Source organism: Abramis brama (genome assembly GCF_963993115.1).
Source record: "Abramis brama genome assembly, chromosome: 4".
Classification (NCBI taxonomy): Eukaryota; Metazoa; Chordata; class Actinopteri; order Cypriniformes; family Leuciscidae; genus Abramis; species Abramis brama.
In genome coordinates this window covers 34,077,345-34,093,818 of record NC_139966.1, presented here as the reverse complement: position 1 = coordinate 34,093,818, position 16,474 = coordinate 34,077,345, and the positions used below count along the sequence as shown (strand labels likewise).

General features: G+C 36.9%; 1 protein-coding gene across 3 annotated transcripts in view; it reads right to left on the bottom strand.

The window, feature by feature from the left end:
- Positions 1 to 429: 429 nt before the first annotated feature.
- myrfl (myelin regulatory factor like) overlaps positions 430 to 16,474 on the bottom strand; it is a 61,104-nt gene continuing 45,059 nt past the window's right edge. For all 3 annotated transcript variants that reach the window (XM_084111719.1, XM_084111721.1, XM_084111720.1), the window contains 16 exons: positions 15,755 to 15,845; positions 14,746 to 14,946; positions 14,003 to 14,111; positions 13,803 to 13,912; positions 13,552 to 13,712; positions 10,472 to 10,544; positions 10,305 to 10,393; positions 8,361 to 8,423; positions 8,158 to 8,213; positions 3,629 to 3,793; positions 3,486 to 3,533; positions 3,023 to 3,107; positions 2,199 to 2,273; positions 1,659 to 1,767; positions 1,274 to 1,348; positions 430 to 937 (listed from right to left, as the gene is read on the bottom strand). In XM_084111719.1, coding sequence (XP_083967845.1) covers positions 851 to 937; positions 1,274 to 1,348; positions 1,659 to 1,767; positions 2,199 to 2,273; positions 3,023 to 3,107; positions 3,486 to 3,533; positions 3,629 to 3,793; positions 8,158 to 8,213; positions 8,361 to 8,423; positions 10,305 to 10,393; positions 10,472 to 10,544; positions 13,552 to 13,712; positions 13,803 to 13,912; positions 14,003 to 14,111; positions 14,746 to 14,946; positions 15,755 to 15,845 — 1,597 coding nt within the window. In that variant the 3' untranslated portion in view covers positions 430 to 850. The remainder of the gene's footprint in view (positions 938 to 1,273; positions 1,349 to 1,658; positions 1,768 to 2,198; positions 2,274 to 3,022; positions 3,108 to 3,485; positions 3,534 to 3,628; positions 3,794 to 8,157; positions 8,214 to 8,360; positions 8,424 to 10,304; positions 10,394 to 10,471; positions 10,545 to 13,551; positions 13,713 to 13,802; positions 13,913 to 14,002; positions 14,112 to 14,745; positions 14,947 to 15,754; positions 15,846 to 16,474) is intronic.

The following is a 16,474-nucleotide window of genomic DNA, read 5'->3' as shown; positions in this document are numbered from 1 at the left end:
AAAAGAATTTGACTTCTAGTCAAGTCACCTTTATTTATATAGCGCTTTTTACAATACAGATTGTTTCAAAGCAGCTTTACAGTGAAAACAGGAAAATAATGCAACAAAGTTTGTTTCTGCTGTACAGCAGATCTAGAAGAAAATAGTGTCATAGTCCAGTTTAAGTAAGTTCAGTGATGTTTCATTTTTGTTGTAAAAAAAGTTATTAATTTAGTTCATTTTTATATATATATATATATATATATATATATATATATATATATTATATTATATATTATATATATATATAGCCGCTCTGGGGAAACCAGTGATGTCATCGTCCAGCTCAGTTCAGTTCTCATATAATGTTGTCAATGCAGGCAGATCAATATTATTGTTGAATATTAAATGTCCCCATTTGTCCCCACTTCTAAAATAATCAGATGTCATACAGCTAGACATTATTTAATAGTACAGTTTCTGTAGTTGAATAATTAATTGTTTGGTCTACAGGTTTACATATGAACTAGTTCAATACAGGAACACAGTGTGAGTCTATTAGAGTAAAAGATTATCTGATTGCATAGTTCAGTACAAAAACATCATCTCTTTATTGTTTAAATATGCATGTCAAATCATAACTGAAGACCTACTTTACTCTTTTCCTTCTGATTCCAAAACACCAGTAAAATAAGAATAAACTAAAATGAAACATATTTGCTTTTTTTTTTCAGCAACAAAATATCAGCCCATGAAAGATGTTCTTTCTATATAATGTACAACCTGCAGTTTTTATTGCCTACTAATGCTGTCAAATCACCGGATGTTGCTTTTGAAGGGCTGTTGTGACAGCAGGATCATCTGGTGTTGATCAGTCACAGCGACGGTAGAACTGGAAGTGGTAGTCAGTAAATAAAACTTCTGCATAGTTGGGATCAGTGCTACAATCAGCCAAACCCTGTGTGAAAGAAACATGTCAATATTGACAAAATACAGCCAAAAGATTGAAGTCATGCTGCTAGTCACACAATCTACATTGCCTGTATGTAAATAGACTTTATATTTAATTAGACACTAACATAGACAGAAGTACAGTCTGTTCAATATTTCATCTGTTAAGCTCACATCTGATTTTCACAAGCCTTGTATATTAGTCCACTGAACAGACTGTACTTCTGTCCCTTACAGTGTCATTTTCATTCACGCCATATTAAATATGGTTAAAGTCTTTAAATAAAGACAGCGTACATTCAGAGATGAACACACAAACACATAAAGATGCACAGAAACTCACAGCAACTGAAGAGCGGAAATGGTAAGAGGAGCGATGGTGATTCGCCACCGCCAATGTCCACTTATGTATGTAGCCCTATGGAAAAGAAAGACTTTTAACAAATGCATGAAACCAATAAACATTTTACAGGAAATTAAATAAAGTTGGATCTAATTTTTTTATGTGCTAATGATTTGCATTATCCATAATTTTTCATTAACATAATCAAATCAATTCTGAGGGTGCAACAAATAAACAAATAAACGTTATTATCAAATAATTATTATAGAATTACTCTACATTTATTATGCATTTAAACTATTATGATTGTATAATATTATTATTACATTTATAATGAAATGTTTTTCTAATGCATGTTGCTTTGAGTGTATAAATGCTGAAGTACCTGTGTGTTGAGGGCAGTGTTTGACTCTGGGCTGTTGTAGTCGAGTACTGAAGAGCACTGTTCGCTTTCATCATGTGAACACAAGTGGATCACCAGCAATTCATTTGTGCTGATCAAGTGGGGGAACAAAAACCCTCATTCATATCAATGAGAATGTGATTCACATATGCAGACACTGTTTTTCTATCATAATATACTGTCTGTCTAAAAATATTACATAAGCAGGAGTGCGATGTGGCTCCGATTCATCCACTTGACCAGCATGAGGCCGCAGTTCTTTATATTAACATGAACATGTCCAGTGATTTTTACTTTGAACATTATACAGCTGATATAAAACATTTGAACACCCTTGTTAAAATGACAGCTTTTTGAGATGTAACATTTTTTATTTTTTTTAAAGAAAATTCATGCCAGATAACAAACAAATAGAAACTTTTAATGAAAAACAAAGAAAAATTAAATAATTAAAATAACCTGTTTAAATAAAAAAGAGGGCAGTATAATGAAGACTGTGTGCAGTATGAACAGTGTACTCACCTCATTTGGAGGGTTATGGGCATGTTGGGTGGGATGTGTTTACTGAGGGGAATGAGGTACGTGTAGTTTCCCTTCCTACAAAACATAGATCAATGGGAAAAATGCAAATGCATTACTATAGAACATTCTTTGGTAACTTTAGTAAAAGTCAGTCAAGAAATCCCCATGTGCTATAAACACTGTTGTATAGTGCAGCATAGACCAGGGGAGCGACGCAACTTGCTGCTTAACTACCATAGTTCGATGCATCGTTGAAGAAATCAACTAACCATTTCCTGAAACCGTATTGTTGCAAATTTGTCGTTCAACCACGTTAATTGATGTAATGCAGGTGGTGGATAACAACTTATTTTAATTAATCCGTTTGAGATAGAATTAATGCAAGATTTTTTTTGCTATAAATTACGGAAGTGGCATCTGGGGACTAATTCTCTTTTTTTCCTCAGTTATTTTGCTTTATTTCCATGTTCGCACATGCACACTCTCTTGAATCTCTTGACAAACTAAAACACGTAAATTAAATTAGTAAATAATCAAAATAAAATATATAGATTATAATAAATGTAAGCTTGCTTATTTTGAACAAAATAATGTTTTTTTAAGTCCACGTCATAAAAACAAGAACCTATGCTTCTAAGCACAGGTCAAGAGCTGTCGTTCCAACCACACCACTTTCAGGATCAGGACCCTGATGTGAATATGATCTTCAGAAATAGCTAGTTATGGATTTCATAAAGGGAAACATATGACTGGTCACACCATGGCGAGTGTTATACTAAAAGTGAACTTCCTGTGTATATTGAAGATGCAAGTTTGCTACCTACCCACAGTCCTCTTGCTGACAGTACTGCTGGTCTATAACTTGTTGATTTTGTGTTATGTGGATGGACTGTATAGTTGTGTTTGTCCCTGTGAAGAAGACATGAACAAAGACGTAAAGGTGTGAATCTTTATTGTGGCCACAGCTCTAATTCATTCTGTTATTTGGAATAAGAAATGTTTTGACAAAATGGATTTATCCTAGGGAGACATTCACAAACTATTATTTTTGCACCAAATCTATCCACACTAAGGGCATTTTTTTTTAAATAAAAGTTTATATAGCTGAGAAAAACCAGGGAGTAATGAAAAAAGCCTCTAAATAAAACAATGATGTTCCATATTACAGTATTTCAGTCTCAGTGTAAAGGAGTTACAGTAGTAAGGATATGTTGTTTTATTTTAAAATGAAATTTGTTGTTTATCTGATAATCTTGGCATAAACAGGCTTTTAATCGGTCAACTTACAATCAGTAGAATTTTTGAATTTCCCTTGCTGTTGTTCTAACCACTTCTCTGAAAGTGAACAAATAAAAAAAATGACATGAAGTCAACCAAAAATATATATTATAGTATATTTGATGACTGAACGCTGCTACTGTGCCTCTGACCTTTTAGTGTTTTTGAAAGAAAGTCAAAGGGGATGGTTGTGTCTGTCAGTTGGGTGTTATGATTATGAACTAAAGTTGAAGGACAGCAGTAGACCTCATCTGAATAAAACACATTGGAGAAATCGATGTCTGGAGGCCAGGGAACAGGATGTGTGGTGGAGAACACTGCAAACAGTCAAGATTAAATTCACCATATAAGATAAACAATGATCAAAATATACAGACCAACCAACTCGCATAAGGGCTTCTTACACTGTGTAACCCTGGGTTATCGTCTAAACTTTAACCCCGGGTAGGGGAACATTTCAGACTTGTAATTTAAAAGCAGGGTTAGCACTGCTTTTTTACCCGGGGTAAGCGCTGCTTTTTGTGGTGTTAACACTGCAGTGTACAGTGTGAATTCTGTGAAACTATGCGGCGTCTGAATGTTATGACAAGATGCTTAGCAACGGACACTCAATTGAGTGCCTTATATCAGTGGATCCCAACCCTGGTCCTGGAGTACCCAATACTCCCAACCCTAGAGTAACCCCAACTCTTAACATTATGGGCCCTATTACACACCCAGCAGAATGCGGTGCCAGGCCAAAGTGTTTTTTGCTTACAGCCTGACGCAGTTATCATTTTCACATCCTGCGCCTCGTTGTTTAAATAGCAAATGTATTTGTGTGCCCATGTTCAGGCGCATTGTTGGCACGTTGCTTTTGAGGCAACTGAAGTATAGTATATAGTATTTTTTTTTTTTATTTAAACTACGACCAATCACAACAATAATCCCCATACGCTTAGCTACCAGCAGAGCTAACTGGTAGATTAGACTCTTGCCATATCCGTTTGGCAAAACAGCAAAAACGTCCTTCTTGCAAAGGAAGGATTCGAGCGCCATCTTCTGTTCCTCTTTTAGATAAAAAGCCAAGTCTAACTTGTTCATTGTAGCGGCCAAAGCCGTTTCAAACAACTGGTGTTCATCCATAGCCATCTTGCAATGTTTACTAATGACTTCGACGTCACAGCGCTGTCGTCATCTGTTTAGCTCGCCTCTGGCCCGCCTATATTAGATAACCCAATGTGATTGGTGCAGCTCGGATACAAGGGGATATTTAATGAGCATCATTACTCGACGCCAGAGTAACTCGCTGAGCAAATTCAATTTGTGCTCTTGCGAGAACTCTGGATTTCCAGGGTAGAGCATTATTAGAAAGATTTAAGACTCCAGCTTCGATATTTGACCACTGTTTATGATAAATCTGGTTTGCAGTGACATTAATTTCTTAATTTATGCCAGGAGTGCAAAATTATTAATCTGTAACATTCAATATTTTGAATAGGATTTATCACTCATAAGGCATTCAATCACATTTTTCCGGTTTATTTGTGTTCTCATACATGCAAAATACAGCATCTGTCAGGGCTCTTAGTCCAATGGTTTTCTTTTTTTTTCTAACAAGACTTAAGATAATAGGTGGATTATTCATGTATAGTGGGATTAAAGAGGTGTAGATGACCAAGCCATAATGCCATTATAAAGGCTATAATGGCTGAATTCAAACAAAAGAATAAGGATAAAAGAATAATGAAGATTAAGTCTCATACCGGCAAAGGTGTGAAAGGTTCGTCGATTGACTACAATAAGCATGAATGGGCCAGTTCTCCTCGCCAGACATTAGTCAAAGACTGTAAAAGAGTGTTTACATGGCGATAAAATATTTGATAAGCATCTTATCAGCTTTTTCTAAAAAAAAAAAAACCTCCCCTGACATACTCTTACTTAAGTCTTCACAGCATGGATAACTTTAGAGATATCATCCTCAGATTTGAAATGAACCATGACCACACTTGTGGCTACACTTTAGTTGTGGTTATAAGTTGTTTTAATCATTTCGGAGATTTAAAAAAATGGCTATTTTTGCTTATAACTTCTGAACGATTTGTCCAAAAATCATAAAAGTGGTCTTGTTAGATTCAGGGCATCATGCCGAGTCAACTAATATATACTTTTTCCATATCGGCCATTTTGGACGTCAGCCATTTAGAATTTTGTACTAAAATGCTGTATTTTATGAACGCATGAACGTATCGTTACGAAACTCAGTATGGGTCATCAATACAATGCCCTGAAGGAGCCTGAGAAGTTTCAAACCAGCGCCACCTAGTGGTAAAATGTATTTTTCAAATGCTTATAACTCTAGGTGTGGTTGACTTATTTTCACGTGAGTTAGCTCCTTAGGTTCCCGAATCCTTGCCGAGTCCAACGATACCAAACATGCTAGGTTTCGCCTTACTGTTTGTGTAGTGTTGTGATTTAGCGCTTAGAAAAACATTTGCCAATATCTTCGAAACCATTAGACCGATCGAGACGAAACGACCATAGGAAGTTTGGAAACATAGGTCGTTGGCCACATGCTAATGCCCAAATGTCAAAATTTTGATTGTAAGTGGCAAAAAAAAATCCATTCAAAGTTGCCCATGGGTCATTTTTTATGCTCTCATACATATAAATGTATATAACTCTAAAACAAAATGAGATATTTTCACCAAATTTGACACACACATGTATGGTCTCACTCTGAGAACACATAAAAAAGCGGTGGAATTGCACCACTTGGTGCACTTGAACAAAACAAGGACATTGCCATTAATTACAATATAATATCATGATATTAAATGCTACACTTTACGAATGCATTGTGGCTCTTCAGCTATTAGGTTAACCATAAGCTACATTAGCATTAAGATAGCTTAGCATGCTAATATGGTTAACATGCTTTTGTATGCTTACACTGAAGCCTCTCCTCAGTAGTTTGGTAAGTCAGCGTCAACTGAGTGGGGCAAACTGCTAAACCACGTGCCATGAGCCCCGAACCATTCAGGTCGTTAGTTCGAATCCTGTGTGGCACATGCCCAGACCGCAATAGGTACTGTGGGCAGAAGTGGTGCAAAGATGCTTGGCGTAACAAGATAAGTGACAGGCATCTGATCTAGAGATAATGGGTTCGAGACCCGCGTGGGATGACTTTAGAAAAATTGTGTGGAACATTGTGTCATTTCGATTCTTTTATTATTCAAGCATTGTACTAATCTTTCTTTCTCTTGGATTAGAATTAAGTATGTTTTTGTTCATTCTGTGTTCATTCTCATCTGAACTTCTGTTCATTTTGAGCTCATTTTCACCTATACTTCTGAACCAGCTGTTTTTCGTTGTATGTTCAATTTCTGCTGTTTGCACTGCTGCACCGCTGTTGCAGCTGCTTCAGGGGCTTGGCCCCGTATCGCTGCTTGCAGCTATATTTTGTTTTTATGTTTGAGCTTATATATCTCAATATTAATAACAGTCTGATTAATTCGGAGTCTTGAACTGTAAACTCTCAAGGTTGACTTTCTAAATATATGTTGGTTATGTGTCTATCCAGAATGACTTATGAGCAGCAACCTTTTTATTTTGGGTATGTCATGTATGTCCCACATGCCCAAATTGGGTCTGTCTGGTAATGGGTTTTAAAGGGCGTGTTAGTAAAGTGAGCCTATAGGCAGATCCACAATGCGCGAACACTTTGTCCCATAGATGGTCTGCTTGCGTGCTTTAACCTCATGCACGAGCTGATATGTTTCCTCTCTGGAGACGCATTCAGTCTTTCTGCTTACAAATTCCGCCTTGTAAATAGCAAATCCGCCATGGCGCGAGCGCAACTGGCTATTAAAGGGAATAGGTGATAAGACTCTGATTGTTTTTTTGCATGTTACGCCTAAAACACACCCATTACTCATTAAGAGAATAGGGACAACCCTTTAAGACCATGCGCCGGGCGTGCCAACCATTTTTACCATCGTTAAACTAGCAAAAGTGGAGTTGGGCACGCCCTAAGCGCACTTGCGCCGTGCTCGTTAAAATAGGGCCCTTTGTATGTCTCCCTAATCAAACACACCTGATTCAACTCATCAGCTCATTAGTAGAGTCTTCAAGACCTGAAATAGTTGTGTCAGATTAGAAAGACTTCCAAAATGTGTGCAGTTGGGGGCGCTCCAGGACCAGGGGTGGGAGCCACTGCCTTTAAATTCACATGCTTTGGACAGTCACTGAAACAGCACGTGCTGTATAAACATTAGTTTCAGTGTTTGAGGGTGAAAATGTCAAATGGTGATGGAAAACATGTTTCCAAACCATTTTTTTAATAGTATGGAGAGTCTATTCAGGAAAAAAAAAAAAGTATATTACAGTGGGCAATATATAATATGAGAATGCACAATGCTAGAGTATTTCTGTAAACAGGTTGCGTGCTTCATTTATCTAATCAGTGACACCGTAAATATGAAGGTTAACCCAGGGTTTAGGAATGTACAATGTGCCACGTCAGCTTGTGAATACCCAGGAATAATTGTAATTGGAAAATCCTAGGTAAATTATGAGCAGTGTAAAACGTGAAGCAAGATAACCCAGGATTCAATTTTCCTGGGGTTTAGGAAGACCCAGGGTAAACTATTTCAAGTGTGAAAAGCCCTATACAGTATCTCTAAATATCTACATACAGTACCTGTGGTCAGTGCTGTTGGTGTAGTGTAAGGCGGTATAACATTCGTGTGGTTGAGACTGTATGACAAGAACACAAAATAACAGTCGATTAAGTTGCGCTGACAGTGACGCAACAAGCATGGCAAGTAATGTAATTTAACTGAATCAATGTGCACCAAACACATTGGTTTGTAATGATGACATCACTGATGATGACATTTGTACCTGTTATTGAAGTCCATGTCCTCTTGTAATGTTAACAAATGGAGTGCAATAATACAAATGACACTGCAAAATAACAGGACAAAATAAAGTCACACGCAGGCCAGGATCTTGTCATGTTTTGTGAAATATTCTGTCAAGATCAAGTAGAATTTAATTTGGTCTCAAACTGTCCTCAAGACCTTCATTTAAAGAAACATTACAGGTTAAATACAACAGTGTTTGTTATTTGAGCTGTTTAGTCTCTAAATTGTTAATTTGATGTGAGAATACATTTCTAGACATACACAGTTTTTGTTCAGTGTTACACATTGAGGGATCAATTGATTCTTTTTTGTGGCAATCATCAGGTGAGCATTGATATTTAACTGGGAGTATTTATTTTACTTGTAAGTCCCGCACATAACATTCAGAGAGAAAAAACAAGATATTATTGACACAAAATAAGAATTTGTTCCCACAATTTATTAATCTGTTCCCTGATTTTAGGTAAATCATAGCCATGATGTAACTACATTAAAATGAGGGAATGAATTAGTACAGCGTGGCCACAGACTAAATAAGGCAATAATTTTAACTAAAAGGGGTCATGACATGATAAATCAAATTTGCCTTGATCTTTTGAATATAAAAGGTATTTGTACCATTAAAACATCCTGAAAGTTTCATAGTCACATTTGCATATGCCTGCCTCCAGAGCAAGAATATCAAAGAATAGTTACAGCATACAGTGTTCATTTTCTGACATGCTCCACGCGCTTGTGTCTCTCGACAACAGGACGAATGAAGCGTTTGTGTTTATATGGCCTGTTTAATAAGGTCGTTTACACCTCTGTACAGACTTTAGAAGGATCCCAGTGTCTGAAACAAGTGGATGGTTTATTTTAATGATGTCACGGATTGCCTCAGAGGATTAAATGTTTATGTAATGGAGAGTTCGCAAATAAACTTTTGTTAAAAGATGAAGCAGCCAACCGTATTGAATCTGACAGCAACTGCCTCACAAAACGTAAGTAAATGATTTCATAATGCTTTGTCTGTAAATGACGGTTTTATATGGATAATGTTTTCAATTATACTGTTTCCATGCATTGACAATTGCTAATAATTAGCCAATCAGTGGCCATTTACTGACAAGCCTTAAAGGAGCTGCCCCTTAAAAATGGATCATTTCAGACAGGGGTCAGAATGGGTTGAAAATAATCCTTTTTCTGCATATATATTTGTTTTTTATCCTTTTGCGCAAAAAAAAAGAAAAGAAAAAAAAGAACTTTATTAACATTAGAAGTGAACCTCAAGGAAAATATTAAAATAATAAAAAAATCACCACTTTAACTAATAGATATCACCATACTTTCCCCAGTTAATTAAACAGTGCATTAAAACAATTGTTTTTATAAGAAGCTTTCTGAAATGTTTTGTTTCATTATGCTAATGAGACTTTATCTGATCAAATATACAGAAATTTGAACATTGGATGAAGCCAGGTCCTAAATTCTCGTTTCACTGTGTTACTAAATTAGAGTTGAATGTTTTAACAGAGGAGATATTTCTTGGATATTTATTTTTATTACTCCATAAATCAGAAATAAACATTTATATAAAATGCTACCCAAGTCGTTCTGAGAGAACTTTAAAAAAAAAAAATGTCTTGTTATTGAAATCTACAGTTGTAAATAGATAAAGTGCAATAAAATAAACAATTAAAAGTGTATTTGAATGTTTTCTTTCCACTAGTCTGAAAGATTACAAGTTATGGAAACAAAATAGCCCACAATCCCAAAATTGACTAGTGCCTGTAAAAAATAGATAAATAAATAAAAGACGTGTTTTTTTGTTATTGTCTTGCCTTAATTAAACATGGCCATGAATTGATAAGTTGTGGGAACAGATTCTTAATTTGTGTCCAAAATATCTTAAGGTGTGTATTTAAGAAGACCAGCTCACCACATAGCCATGGTTGTAACTAGCATGATGATGCTTGCTTGGAATACTCTGTGTTGAAGACAGTGATGATATTTCCCACAGAAGTAGTTCTGAAAGAAAAATATAATATGCAGTCGTATTTGTCACATTCATTGTAGAAAATTATAAGAAACTTGATTTTCACGTACTTTGCTAGACTGCAGTGGCGGTGACTTTGGTGTTGGAAGTTTTGAATGAGGTGTGTTTTTCATGTTGATTTTCCTGTGACACAAAAATTTCAATAGAACTACAGATTGCATGATGATTACATGAGAGCACATACATTACAAATCACACATATTCATGAAAACTGCAACAAATGTTAAAGGAGCTGTATGTAAGAAATGTATTTCAATTAATCATAAAATGGCCCTGATATGTCACTAAACATTAAGAAATCATGTTCATTTCAAATACTTATATCACTGACAACAGTAGTATGGCCAGGATATTGTCATTTAAAAAGTGAAGTTGCAGCCCTCAACTGATGTTGATGTTGTCATCTTGTGTTTTGGCCTGAAGCGCCACCCTCCACATATCTAGCAATCACGAAGTCAGTAGTGTTTCGGCATCCGGGTTGCCAGCTCTGCTCTAGTTACCACAGCTACGTAGCAGCCTACGTTCCTGCTGGATCCTGCAGCCTATCTGGCAACCTCGAGTCAGGGGGGAGAGGGAAGGGGATACACCAATTTGAAAGTGATTGCAGTACCAGTTTTGGCCACAATCTTACATACGGCTCCTTTAAGCAACAGTGCGAGTACAAGTTTCCATTTAAACTGGAATATCACCAGTCAATATTATATCACCACAATATGCTTGTAAAACATGTTCCTATGGAGTTTGATTGACTAAAGGAACTGTGTTCTGAATTGCCATTATGACTCCCAGGACCTCAAACTGCTGTTTACAGCTCTCTTGTGACTGTGTTATGATTACCAGTAATTGAATACTGACAGTTGAGATATTTACATAATTTGCGAAACTTAGCATTACAGTTCATTGTTTCCCAAGTCTGGAAGCATCTGAGAGACCAGTGATATTATTATTAATGATAAATAATACTAAATGAAAATATTTTCATTAACTCAAATAAAAAACTGGCACTAAAATACATTTTCATACTACAAAAATAGTCACAAAATTATTTTTAGTTTAGGTTTTTTATACATGGTATTTCTGTCAGGACCACTATTGTTGAATATGATTGACAATTAGCACAGTTTGTATTGGCGGTATGGTTCTGTTCTGGGCAAGAACTAGCATGAATAAGAGCAGGGAGAGCAGCAATAACCCCCCTTATGGTAAACAGAACAGAACAAACATGAATGTATTGCAGATATCATTAATTCAAGATTTTTAAAGTACAACATGATTCGAGAATTTATTCTGATTTACAATTATTATTGTCATCACTTCAAAAAATCCCCTCCAATAAAAAAGCTTTGAAAACATCCTGTATTATAGAATAAGTTTTATATAAATTGTAAAAATGTTTTATTTATTATTATTATTATTTATTTTCCTTTTCTCTGTATCCCCACATGTTCATTGTTCTGTATTATTTCCTTTGTGCTGATTTATAATTACATTAAATTACAAAAACCATTTGTTTGACACACAATCCGGAAATCATAATGAATCTGAATTGCTATAAACTGTGTGTAGATGTTTGTAGGCATATGATATAGCAGGTATAGACCTACATAGTGAAGCACACATTTATGTAAGTGAAAAATGAATAGCAAATGTGTTTTATTATAAATTAGCTTTACTGCAGTGGTTCTCATCCTTTTTGACTCCAAGATCACCATTGTCCAAGACAATATTCACTCCAATGTAAGGTAATTGTAGGCTACCTCTACTTCTGTTGTCAGGCATAATAATAAAAAAAAAGCTAAAAATAAAATATAAAAAAATATAAAAAACTGCATTCGGATCCTCAACCTTTGCATCTCCGAGCAGTTTCGTAACAAGACTTCGTCAGCATGGATCCAGCAGCACGTCGTCGTGCCTGCCTTCGTCAAGGAACTCACTCTTGAGGTCCTTATCCAGGACTTCATAAGTATTCCTAATTTCACTGACCTTTTAGACTTTGCCCTCATTGATTTCTTTTGTTATGAACCCCTTACAGTCAACGCTGATCCGGTATGGTCCTCGAGGATTGCTGAGCAAGTTCCTGGACTGTACCCTCCAGCTAATAAGGTCCTCCTTCACTGTTGGTTAGGTTGAGGAGGATGCTCCCCCTAAAGATTTTTTGTGGGGGGCAGTATCCACCAAGCTCCGATGGCCACAGAGCTTAGCCACAGTCCACAGTCACCAGCATGTCCAGTTCTGATGGTCGCTAGTCCCGTGCTTTCAGCGCCTTCCAGTCTGGTGGCCACAACATGGCCGCCATGCCAGAGTATCTTCCACCACACCAGAGTCTCCAGCCGTCATTTCCGCCACACCAGTCTTCAGCTATCATGGACACCACACCAAGGTTTCCGGTCGTCATGAATGTTGCACATGAAGCCATTAATGTGGTCCCTATGCTAGTGAGACTGGCATCCAGCTTGGCAGATCCACTGCTAATGTTGGTGAGAGCGGCTGGCATCCCAGTGGTCTCAACACTTCAGAGCTCAGTTGTTCTTAGTCTGGTCGCCTTAGAGGGTTCACTGCCTGCGGCTCCACTTCCTGTAATGGCAGTGGCCATTTTGTGTGTTTGGGCTGCAAACTGTTCTTCAGCCCAGGTGTCTGCTCCAGAGCCCGCTCCAGCCAATGAGTCCACTACAGAACTACAGAACCCACTTCAGCCGGGAGGGATTCCTGCTGCGGTTTTGACTTTACACATTTTATAAGCTCTTCACAAGTTCTCAGCTGGTCAAAATACCATCATAAGTATGCACATACAATGAGCGCATTTAGCCTAGAACACAGCATTATTTTGGATGTTTGGTTAAGTTCGGTTGCACAACACACTTTTTTTTTTCTTTAGGTTCAGTCTTTAAAAAATTACAGAGTGAACGCTAAGCGAACCAACGTTACATGTATTGTTTTCTTTTTTTTTGTCCGGACCAAAATAATCAAGAGAACTGAACTACAAGTGTGAACACACCCTTAGATAATGTGTGGACTCCAGGAAACACTAAAGCATTGACCTCCATGTGTGTTGAGAAAATGGGAAAGAAACCTGGGGAAAGAGCATCTGAAAGAGAGAAATACTGTGTGGAGAACTTAAGAAATTCCATACCCTTTAGCAGGAGAGCCACTGTTGGAGCGCATGCTACCTAGCGTCTTCAATTTGGCCAGGTTAGTGTTCAAGACCTCAAGCTCTTGAATACGAGTCTCAAGGTTATCTGTGAGTTTACACAACTGCTTCACAGCACCCACGTTCTCCATAAAAATCTGCTCCTTTAAGACAAACCAACCAAAATTATTTTACATACTGTCCATGTCTAGAAATATTTACTACAATTAATAACAAATATCTGACAGACTCACTTTGTCCACCATAAGAAAATTATCGATCTTCTCCCCGTTCATGCAAGTGACATCACCCATCTCTCTCACAGCCGAAGGCAGGAGTTCTCGGACTTCCTGCGCTATGATTCCTAATCAAGGTGAGACGGATGATGGTGAGTGTCTGTCTTCAGAACATAGTTTTATATAAAGCGAAGTGTATACACTAATTTAGGTTGTACCTGTTTCATGATGCTGGTCAATTCCCATCCTTGAGGCAAACTCCGGTTTATAATCATATTCCACAATTCTCATCTGAGCTATCCTCTTAAGTTGCTCTGTTGAGTCCACCTACAACATCGCAAGGAACAAGATATAATTCCTTTCACACATATTGTCTTTACTAGTAAACCATTTAGAGATCATGTGTGAACAGGACCTTTTCAAAAATAGTGGTAAATCAGTTTTCAAGTATGAGAAGTTGTAACATTACCAGTAAATTACCGGTATAATGATATTTGTGAACAAAGAATAGGATTACCAGTATGAGCATGTACGAGGTCTGAACGCACTGATGTAAGAAGCATGCTTTTAAGCCAATTTATTGCTTAAGCTGTTTATCACTGCTTTTCTATGTAAATCTGCTAGATTCATCAGTGCTGCTTCTCTGCAATTACTATTGAGTTCTACAGTAACTGCAGTATTATAGTACTACTAAGATGATTTAATGGGTTTAAAGTGTGATGTATGTTACTACTTATATATAAGGACCCAGTTAGACCTGCTAATATCATGTGTCTCAAATATGTATCCTGGGATCAAGGGGTCTCTAATCGGATCTCTCGAGACTGAGGTTTATACCAGATCAAATCACTTTTGGGAGGCAATCCATTTGGAAAAGCCATTAATACTGCTGTCTTAACCTTAATTGAATGTCATCTTGTTTAGTTTGTCTTTGTAATAACTATCAGAGAGACACACTCACTTCCTGAATGTTTTGTTTGGCCCTTCTGTCTGAGGGATGCATGACGTTTCCCATTATCTTGGCATTCCCACAAACCACCAAAGCCTCATCAGGGCTGTCTGTGTTGATGCCAATCCTCCCGTGACACACCACAGACTCTGGGATCTGTCCTCTTTGCCAGAGCACGTCACTATCATTCTCAAACTGACCTGGATTGGAGGCCTATAGATGGAGAGATGATAAAAGTTTGAGAACCACTTTCGTACACCGTCAAGACACATTGGGTGCGTCTCATTCAGCTCCGTAGCTTCCTAAGTTGTGAATCAGTATATCATGTACACAAATTCAGGCAATGGTAAGGACAGTAAGGACCCTGACTACAAATCGGGGGATTGATGACTCTATTTCCGGCGACATGACAATTAAAGTATATTATGATTAATACTTTGCTTGTTATGTGCAACATTATAAATAAATTATGTTAGCTAGACTGTTCATTACCTGTCTAGCGTTGTATATTTACGCTGAAATATAATTAAAAAATGGTTTGTATTTAAAAAAAAAACATCTATTGCGTTTCATTATGAGTAGTGAGTTGGCCCTTGTGATTTATGTTCTGTGCTTCAGAACTTCCGTTAATGAAACATAGTGAGCATCGATGCTCCCTGGTTTTCACGGTGCATTGTGGGACTTTTTAGGGAGCCAACCTTTCAGTGCACTGGTAGAATTTTGCAATTGAGACAGCCCTTAAAATTGCAGACTCCCTTATCAGTGCCCCGACTACTAAACTAGGGAGCTGATTGAGATGCACCCACTGTCAAAGCCAACAGAAGGCTTCCACCACTAAAGCAGCAATCTTTGAGGATAATGTGTGCAAACCTGGAGTTCATAGCGGGCTATGTTTGTGCTATACTGTATATTATATCAGTAAATGTGAAGATTTATTGCTAGATACAGAATTTAGTTGCCTTTTAATTCTTAAGGACTGCAGTCCAGCCCAGGGTTATGGTAAAACAGCAAAAACACTTACCCTGACGATGATTTTTTCAGAAACTTTAGCAACCAGCAGGAAACTGTCTTCTTTCACAGTAGCATACAGACCAACCGCCATCATAAAGTACCTATCAAGCATAAACGGTAAAATACAGTACAGCTAGTTATAATTAAATGGTCAAATCTTTAGGTAGCATTGCAGCTTTCAGACAATACATTTCACAGATGCAAACTGATCCCCTATTGCCAAACCACATGTAACAATTTCTCCCCCCAGACATATTTGAGAAATTGCAAATGCCTTGGTGGAATAGTGGAGTAAATAGGCGTACAGTAGGTTGTGGTGATTAGAATAATTTTCTTTAATAAATAATGAAAACATTTCAACATATAACATTGCAAAAGAAAAATGGCACATCGATGAAATTCAAAAAAGACTTGGTTGACTTCTACAAAAAATAACAGACTAACTAAATAGTATTGCTTTCAATATAAAAACCAATGAAAATGTAAAAGAAAACTAAATTAATTTAAAATAAAATAAAAATTAATTCAGTTTAAAACCCTTGCACATTTCAAGGTTTAAATAAAGAGTCTGGACAGTTTAGGCTATTTATTTAAAACAAGTCAAATTTAGCGTTTCCATATGTGATGCAAAATGCAGAATCTTATTCTTGCGACATTTTTTAATTTGTATTGCCAAAGAAATTGCAGCTTTGGTGTGTACAATTAAAACAGTACAAAATGAAAATAGTAC